General features: G+C 33.5%; 1 protein-coding gene across 2 annotated transcripts in view; it reads right to left on the bottom strand.

Moving 5' to 3' along the window:
* Positions 1–6,486: 6,486 nt before the first annotated feature.
* IQSEC1 (IQ motif and Sec7 domain ArfGEF 1) overlaps positions 6,487–9,983 on the bottom strand; it is a 325,666-nt gene continuing 322,169 nt past the window's right edge. For both annotated transcript variants that reach the window (XM_070936983.1, XM_070936984.1), the window contains 2 exons: positions 8,690–8,739; positions 6,487–7,412 (listed from right to left, as the gene is read on the bottom strand). In XM_070936983.1, the coding sequence (XP_070793084.1) occupies positions 6,828–7,412; positions 8,690–8,739 (635 nt within the window). In that variant the 3' untranslated portion in view covers positions 6,487–6,827. The remainder of the gene's footprint in view (positions 7,413–8,689; positions 8,740–9,983) is intronic.

Below are 9,983 nucleotides of genomic sequence, written 5' to 3'. Positions count from 1 at the left end.
CTTTGGACTGTTATAGTGTATTGAATCCTAAATTTGTGGTTCTTAGGAATGCGAGATAGTTTCTGTCTGGTTGCTTGACTCCACAACTCTAGGCACTTTACAGTTTTGTAAAAAACATGCATAAAGGAAATAAATAGTATAGCTGACCGGGAGACAGAATTGAAACCAAAAGGGTTCAACCCATGAGCTGGGAAAACAACGAGGTATCTGACAGTTGTATTTAACATGTTACAGTGTGCTCAATTTTTCTTGTAGAAGTAATCAATTTGGAAGAGTAATTTTTAGCAGAAAAAGTGCGAACGTTTTCTATTACAGCTTTCTGTTAACAAGTTTAGCATGAGATAATTGTTCTTCCTTCTGTTACTGGAATATTTTGAAACTTTATTTTCTTAATGATCTATTTTGAGATAAAGGTAAAGGTAAAGGTTCCCCTCGAACATATGTGCTAGTCGTTCCGACTCTCGGGGGCGGTGCTCATCTCAGTTTCAAAGCCGAAGAGCCAGCGCTGTCCAGACATTTTTAAAATGTATTTTGTATTTATGTATTTTTAATGTATTTTATGTATTATGTATTTTGAGATATATAAAACCATATTTTTAAATTATCTATTGTTTGGTGATTCATCCTTTTAAATAAGAGTTAACCTATTTCAACAACATTTATTAAGAGATTTCCATATATTATTCAGAACAGAGAACTAAAATTAATTTTATGATTAAATGACTAAAAAGCTGTCTTTCAGTTTAATGTGATGCTTTGTGTAAGTCATATCTTCACACTGTTCAATTAACAAATGTGATTTTTTCTCACCATTTAATAATAAATTCTTTGATAGCCAAACTAAAAATCTCATCTTTGTTCCAATTTTTAGAGAGAGAACCAGAGTGCATATGATAAATTTTTTTCATTTATTTCACAAAATATTTGCAAAAATGCATAATTAAAAAGTACAGTGGGCAGGAATGTTAGAAAAGTGGTCAATGGAAAAATACACATATATTCATGGGAAAAATAAATTTCCAGTTTTGAAAATATTGATGCAATTATTAATATATTGATCTCAGTGACTTGATGGATTTCTGTTGTTGTTTCATAAAATATGATTACAGGTAGTCCTCAACTTAAAACCTTTCATTTAGTGACTATTTGAAGTTTACAGTGGCACTGAAAACAATGACATAGCAATAGCAGTTAGACTTATATACCGCTTCACAGGGCTTTTACGCCTCTCTCTAAACAGTTTACAGAGTCAGTATATTGCCCCCAATAATCTGGCTCATTTTATCAAACTCTGAAGGATGGAAGACTGAGTCAATCTTGAGCTGGTAAGAATCGAACTTTGGCAGTTGACAGAATTAGTCTGCAATACTGCATTCTAACCAACGAATAGCTCTCTCATGACCATTTTTCATACAATCATTGCATGTCCCCATGGTCATGTGATCAAAATCCAGACTTTTGGCAACTGGCTCATTTATGACACTAGCAGTGGCCTGGGCTCATGTGATCATCTTTTGCAACCTTCTGACAAGCAAAGTCAATGGGGAAGCCAGATTCTCTTTATAACTACAGTGATTCACTTTATAATTATGCCAAGTAAGGTCATAAAATGGGGCAAAACTCACTTAACTGTCTTGTTTACCAATAGAAATTTTGGGCTCAATTGTTGTAAATTGAGGACTACATGTATGTCTTTTAACTTTAAAAGCACAATGAAAAACATAGAAAATGAGCTATTTAGAAAATTAGTAAAAGCTTATTACTATGCTGAATAAATACTGTTGTAGTACTTTGTTATGTCATGCTGGATTCACCCAGCATCTGAAAGGCTGGAATATTCATTTTTAGCAGTTAATAAAGAATTGCTATAACAATAAGCTCCTTTTCACAATAAATTCTGCAATTGTTTAGAAGCACCTTTCAAAATGGAAGCAAACCACGAGTAGAGGGGAAAAATATCAATCAGGTTCATGGACTGTTCTCCCTTTCTTCAGAACTTATGCCTTTTCTAGAGACTATTTTCTAACTTAGTTTTTTGTTTCCCATTTCTTTCTGATGAGGTGCAATGGAACACCGGTTTATCAGCCTTTCTTTACAATAGTGAATAGAAATAGAAATTCAGATTTTTTGTGAAAAGCCTCTAATGTGAATGCAACACAATTTATTTATGGAGTTTATAAGATGAAAATTGTAAAACATTCTGTAGTTACTCAGATACTGGATCAAATTAATACTGTTTTAATATGCTGCCTGAGCAAAACCTTTATTTTAATTTATTTCCTGTGATTTTCTTAAGGCTTAATACCTTTGAGTCAGTGATTGTCCCCATTTATGTTGTTCCTATCTGACCACCAATAAGATATGTGCTTTATAATAGCTTGAAAAAATTATTTTGTGCACAGGAAGGAATGGGAAATTATTTGGAAATGTAGATAAAAGGGGCAGATAATTCCATTCCTCACTATCCTGCCAGCTGAAGAAGTTTCTTGGATGAGAAGTGAAACGTCTTCAAAAGAAAAAACAAAGTCCAGTTGCCTCTTGAAAAAGCACCTTTGGGACATTACTGATACATCTTCCAGCAATACTGTTCCAGTGAATCATTTTGGCAACTGTTATGTCATTTATAGCCAGTTTATGTGATCTTGCATGAGCTGAGTGTATTATCTATTATTTCTTCCGCTTCTCCACACACTCTGCACTTTGAATCATTTAATGATTTTTCAAATCTGGCAGATTTTTTTCAATTCTATTCATTAGTTCAACTAGCTGGCTCTTGAGCAGCCAAAATCAAGCCTACAGTTTCTTTTTTTTATGTTCTTTATATTATATCATTAATATTAACATCAACATTATTAATATTCCTTATGATTATAAGGGAACAGTAGTTGATGTGAAGCAGAGGATCTAGTGAGATTGCATGATAATAATGTACACTGAAGATGACATTTAATTTTGTTGTACGAGGTGCAATGACAAAGTAAACTAAACTAAACTAAACTAATACTATGTACATTACTGAATCCATTATCTGAAATGAATGAATAAATGCAAGCAATTCTTTCCTTATTTTGAATGTAATTCTTCTCCTTGAAACAATGCAAAATGAGATGTCCAAGAATTAAAGTGGCATAAATAATTTTATTCAATTAATATGAAAAAATATATGTTCTACAAAGAATGAGAAACTGGGTGAGTTCAAAGTGATTTATTTGATTTCCCACATAATCACAGTTATAGTTTAACAACAATAAAGTCTGATACTACTTACAAACATATGCATATTAAAATGAAAGCACTCCTTCTTTTCCAACAGTTACAAAATCTCTTGAATCTCCCTTTACAGAAGCTTCTCATGAGCATGATGTTTCTTAAAGTCTTTTTAACAGTCTGCATTCAATCTAATTCTAACAGTTTAATACTATTCAAAGCTGGGATTTAGTTCCTAGCAGAGACAGGTACTGTGTGTAACCTGAAAAGTGACTGCAGACTTATATTAATACTAATTTACACACTATATACAGTTTAGAGAATTAATTACTCTTCCTACTTGGTCCTGTTTCCACTCCCCTTTTCCCTCCTTCAAAATTGTATCTTATGATTGGTCATTTTTTCTTTGAACTATGTACACACTTTTTTTTGCAGGCAAGGTGTGATGATATTTTACAAATGGAAACAGCAAAACTCATGCTTAATTGCAGAAAATGCACAGCTGTATATGAAACAGCAAGTCAACATGTAATGTCATTGTTAAGTAGCTGCTGACCGCTTTTCAGCTCATTTAAAAATCAAGAAACGAGGTTTCAGCTGCATGCAGTGCTTGATGGGAAAAATCATCCTACAAGTTATGCTGTAAGACTCTTAGCAATACAAGACATTTACATTATAATAGGATAACTTTGGTTTTCTTTACATTGATTTACATTTCATTCTTAATTAAAAGAAATATATAATTGATGGTTGTCCCAGAAAAGATATTTTTACAAGGTCCATTTTTCTTACAGTTTTCACTGAGAGAAAGAGATGCGGTTCAGTAGTGCTTTATACTGCTTTTTAATCAATAAGGAAAACATAATTAAAACTTTCCAATATCTTTTAAAAAGTTAAATTTATTTTCTTCAGTAGCATATAAATCGTAATAATGATTACTTTCATTTTCCAAAACATGGAAAAGTATTTTTCTTTTTTACTTTTAAACCTAAAGATAATTCTCTTCCTTGGATGTTTTGTCTAAATGGCAATAACACTGGATTTTTATGCAATAACATATTAATTGAATGGATTTATTGATTATTTTTTTATATTTGCTAATCATCAAAATTTGTGATGATTACTTTTTCTGTATAATTATAAAAGATAAAACTTGTATCTAACTAAATGCATATGAATCTATAAACCTAAAATCTTTGATTTTCCTGGAATATCAAAACAATGAGTATAAAAGATGGACAGCATTTTTAAAATATGCAATAGATAATACAGATATTAATGCTTGAAATGTAAAATAATGACTATCCAGCCCATTGCTTTGAGTTTGATATATGCAAATTAGACAATGAGCAACATAAAGGAAAAAATGTCCTATCTTATCTTTTCTGGAACAACTTATAAGTTACAATTCAACTCTACTATTGGTACAAAGGTTTGAAGAAAAGCTTACATATTTAAATATGTTAACACTTTACTTCAACTAATATCAACAGTAACACTGAAATACTTTGCAAATATACGTTATGGAGAGTGTAGCCTCAATACTACTAACATTAGATGACATGCATACAGTTGTATTATTCCTTATAAGAAGAAAACCCAAATTTAAATGTGAAGAGATCCTTAGGTTGTGATGTTCCCTCTTAGGTAATCTGCACAATCTAGGACAGCTTGGATGATAACATTCTTTTTATTTAAATTTCCTATGAAGTTAAATTAGATGGAGGGAAAACCAAAGACAGGAAAAGGTGGTGTATATTGCATAAGAAATAATTTTCGAATTTAAACATAAGACTCTCTTAAGTGGTTATTTCTGGTGAATGAAAGTTAACAAAACTACTGATCTTATTTTTGCTGGTACTCCATATAATCCATATATTAGAAAGTGAGGGAAGAAAACTGGAGATCAGAAATCACCAATATAGGGAACTTGTTTCATACGTTATGACTTCTTTCAGAAGCAATAATCGGTTTTTGTTTAGCTTTACCCATCTTTCACGGGAACATTTTTCCTCCTCTTCTTTTAAATCAACATTCAGAATTCTGCTGGTGCAGCTCTGCGGATCCTTTTGTTTCTGCCTTTTAGATGTAAAGTCGTGATTGAGGTGGCTCAAAATGCTGAAACTACAAAGTATGCTCCATGTATGATTTTATTTTTTATTTTTTTTAAAAAATAGGATTTAGGTTTACAAAGAAATATATGGTCTTGCAAATGACTCAGTACAACACATAAGCAACAACAGCACAGTTGGATTTTACAAGATGTCTTAGACTAACTGGACTATGACAGTTCGAGCATAGACTCAGCCTGCTGAGTGCTGGATAAAACTAACAAATGTGATGAGAAAAATGGTGAGAAAATCCTGCTGCCAGCACATGGCTACATGGAATTACAGTTATAAAAATCTATACTCAATACTAAAATAAACTTTCAAGTTTCTGATTGCTTTCATGTGGAAAAAAAGTCTGAAGTTTTCATTGATAAAAACTGAGTATTAAATGGTAAAGAGGCAATGTGGCCGAAAAGAATGGATGTTGGTTATTTCAGGGTCTGAAATGAATGTTCATGCAGCGTATGTAAATACCTTCTATGTAAATCTTCATGTGTGTTTATTAAAACATACACAAATACAAAAGAAATGTAAACTATGTAAGTTCACAGTTATCACAGCCTTTAAAGTGTCTAAGAACTGGAGGAACCAAAATGTAGAGAAAACCTATAGTAAAGGTTGTCTCGTGTTGCTACTTTATAGTTACTGCATCTTAACTAGTTTGCTTACCTGAAATAGCAGAGCAGTTATAATACTGAATAAGTATATTATTATACTAATAGAGTACAAAGCATATTTGATTGCAACAGTTATATGCTATGTTATTTGGCACATTTTGCAAAGATTGCTTAAAGATTTTATTTTCTCAAGTCCAGAGAACTTTCAATGAGTACTGAAATGCCTGGAATTTGTTCTTTAGTTTTTTGGTCTACACTTCCATTTGCTACTCATCTATTTTACTGCCCTTTATCAGTAAGGGAAATTATGGAAAAGTATATATTGCTAGCTTTTGGACTGAAAAAGCTTTTTCTAAGCATAAATGTTAGCTATACAGTGTCTGTCTGTCTGTCTCTCTCTTTCTGTATATATATATATCTATATGTCTATATTTATATATTTATATTACATAGAGTTTACTTACGTATTTTCATCAACCATATGAGGTCTACTTTTTTTGCCCATTGTAAATTAAAGAGCAAGAATGCCACATTAATTTTATTTCATAGTTTTCCTTTTATTTTGAGTAAGTTATGTTTTCATTACTTGTTAAAAATGGTCATACGGATGAAAAAAGGTAGCTTAACGTTTTCAGCAAGCAGCATATTTTCAAGGCTACTAGAGAAAAAGGAGGGAAAAGGTCACCACCGAACTGTAAGACCAGCACTGTGAGGTTAATATGCATTGATCCATTGAATCCTTAAGGCAAAGGAGTCAATTAAGTTGCTTCTGGTTCGGATCTTTTAAAATAAATTAAAAAAATAACCAGAATTATAGGCTGCTTCTGTTTCCTGCAAGTGCCTTTACATCTAGGCCTAGAGCTACAGCTGTGGCTGGGTGGCTGGCTGGCTTCTAGACTATTGTGCTGATGCCGCTATGCTTGGGCTTCGTGCTGGCTGAAGTAGAGGGGGCTACTGGCTGTGCATGGTGATGGGAAGCATGGGAAGGATGTGCCAAATGAGGAGGGGGCAAGGGAGGATGGGGAGCGTGGGAATATGGGGTGTGGGAATGTGGCAGGTACGAATGCTGGGCATGAGCTACATGCTGCGAGTGCGGCCCATGATGGTACTGGTGCGGATGCTGGATGTGCTGGGGTGGATGATAGTGATGGTGATGGTGATAAGGAGGTGGGTTCTGCATATGGCAGTACTGAGAGTGATGGCTGTGCACTTGTGCCTGGGTCTGCCCTTCAGCCGGACCCGGGTGGTGCATGGCAGGAGGATGCTGAGAGTGCTGCGGGTGTGACATTATGGGAGGGTGCTGAGGTGGCAGTGGTGGGCCGGATGCTAAATGGCCTTGGGGAGGCTTTCCTCGCTTACTACCAAATAAGGACCCTAGTAGTGAGGAAGAATTAGGCATAGTCTGGTGAGGGCGAGATGGACACTCTCGGGTTGATGTAGCTCTTCGGCGCATATGAGGACTGCTAATGATGGACCCCTAAAAAGAAATTAATAGAAAATAAAAATTAAAAAAAATCTTAAAAATATGTGTAAAAGAAAAAGTTCACAGTGACCATCATGTTTTCTTTAAAAGCTCATATGGAGAAATAGCTTTATGAACTGCAGGAGAAATCTCTTTCTTTTTCTGCCGATTTCTTTTTTCAAGTTATAAGTGGGAAGTACTAAGTATGATCCATTAACAAATACTGGTGGCTTTCTTAAAATAAAGAACCCTGAAATTATTAAATAATAAAGAGTAATCAGTTACCACAAAATCTTTGATTTTGCTTTACATTCTTTACCCTACTAAAATATACTCATGTTATTTATTTTTCTCTTCAAGGACAAAAATATATACAGTTATGCTGAATTAACCTGAAGGCAGTTACACACTATTAGTAGTCAGATTTCATGATAAAATTTTCAATAGAATTATAATTAAAATAGCCTGTTCCTCTTTGTAATGTAGAAAATAAATATTTTTTTGCAAATGGATTGCTTCTATCTTTTTGCAGGCTGATGTGCTGCCTAGTATTTTCAACTATTTATATCTTTTAGCTATCCAACTTTCTTGTTAGTCTCTGGATGCTTTTGTTTTCTTTACAATTAACTGCAGATGCTTTGTGTGCTATATGTGGACTGCACTCTATTCAGTTTTAACATACATACATACATACATACACATACATACATACATACATACATACACACATACACACAAATTTGCAGGCTGAATTCAAAGACATGAACAGTATATAAATGGTTTGAAGATGAATGAAATCTCATGAAATCCACATTGAATTCACCTGTTTTATATGTTTTCTTTTCCCATGCCCTATCTATGCAATTCCATGATGTCACGACTGCATACATTTCACAATTTAACCAGAAAGTAAGCAATGTGAATGACTAAGCATGAATTCAATACTTTGCATTAAATAACAAACAGCACAATGTGCACTGTGTAACAAAGAATCATCGGGCCTTTACACAGGGACCAGAGTGACAGTGGCAAAAGGGCACATCGTATTCATTTAGTCATGCTTGCAAGAACAGAAGGGGAGAACAGCAGCTGAAATAAAAAAATGATGCATGATCTAAACAGACCAGAAGTAGTGTTGGTTTTTAAAGGCTAAAACTATAAAGCCTTGGCATGCATTTTATTTGAGGCAGGCAGGTTGTATGTTAGAAGAAAAAAAGAGCAAAATATGTATATAAAATAAAGGTTTGAAATGCACATCACATCCAGCTAGACATCAGTAACTTCCTACTTACTTCCATATTGCTGTCTAGCGATCCTGCACTGCTGCGACGCCCACGCTTGCCTGCCCAGGACATGCAATACCATAGATTAGAGACCAAGACAAGACCTGGGGAATCAATAGCCACTTTCCCTAATGCATTGCAGGACTTTTTTCTGGCAGCCTGAAGATTAATTTTGCATGTTGTGATAGCTCAGGAATAGTTATAGAACTACACAGTTAAAATTAAACTCTACGCACACTGACTCAAAAGCAATTTCTCTATTTTTCAGTGGGCCTCGTGCTCAGGTAACAATGTAATTTATACTGCCTGGAAGTCGATGAGGAAATTTCTATTTTAATGTGGCTGAATCCAGACTTATGGAATGGTACTTAATTTAATCATCAATAATTTTATGTTTCATGGATTTCAATGATACATGCTTTAAATATGACCAAGTCTGAACATAACTCATGATTTATAATGAAAAAATTAGAAGTTAAAGCCACTAGTTTCATTATAAATTTGTCTTATATGTATTTTTGTGGAGATCTATGGGCATTTTAATATATATTCATAATTATACATATGAACAATTGTCTGTCTATGTGTGTGTGTTATCCTGTAAAATGTTTATATAAAATGGCCATATTGGACTGGATTTAATTTTTTTAAAAATAATGATTATGCATTTTTCAAAATCTATTTAAATATTTTTAATCATACTCAAGGATTTCAAGTATGGCGACTGCATTTTGACTTATAGATTTGCTACTATTACATGATAATTATGTGAAAGATAATAGATTTCATATAATCATGGCAAAGGAAACTAAATTTAATTTTACATACAAAAATAATTAATCCAATGTTATGTTCAAGATTTGTTTGTTCACTGTGCAATGCTTATACATTTACATGGATTTACAATATTTTTTAAAGATGGGTGCTCAGATCCGATACTTCACACTAAAAGTTTGTTGGGTGCCCATTCCTAGCATATGGGAACCCACTCACCCTTGAAAAAAACAGATTCCAGGACACCTCTCTAGTAATTTTACTTTACATGAAATGTAACATTATGCCATAATAATGATAATTTATTCAACTTGCATGCCATCCAACTCTCAATGACTCAGAGTGGCTCTAAATTTAAATTGAAAGAAGACCCAAGTTAAATATTAGAATTGGGAATGTGCCAACTGTGGAAACAGCATGGAAATAAACAAAAGCCCCAAAGTGTTGTTCAGGTAGTAATGTTCGATATTTCTTGTTTTGCCCTCAAGAGAAAATATACTTTCTGTCTTAAGAAGTCCTGCCTTATTAA

This window comes from Pituophis catenifer, unplaced genomic scaffold, assembly GCF_029215685.1.
Source record: "Pituophis catenifer annectens isolate HBS135680 unplaced genomic scaffold, rPitCat1.0.hap2 SCAF_2, whole genome shotgun sequence".
Taxonomy (NCBI): Eukaryota; Metazoa; Chordata; class Lepidosauria; order Squamata; family Colubridae; genus Pituophis; species Pituophis catenifer.
Note: the sequence above shows the minus strand (reverse complement) of the source record. Positions and strands in the feature narration are given on the sequence as shown.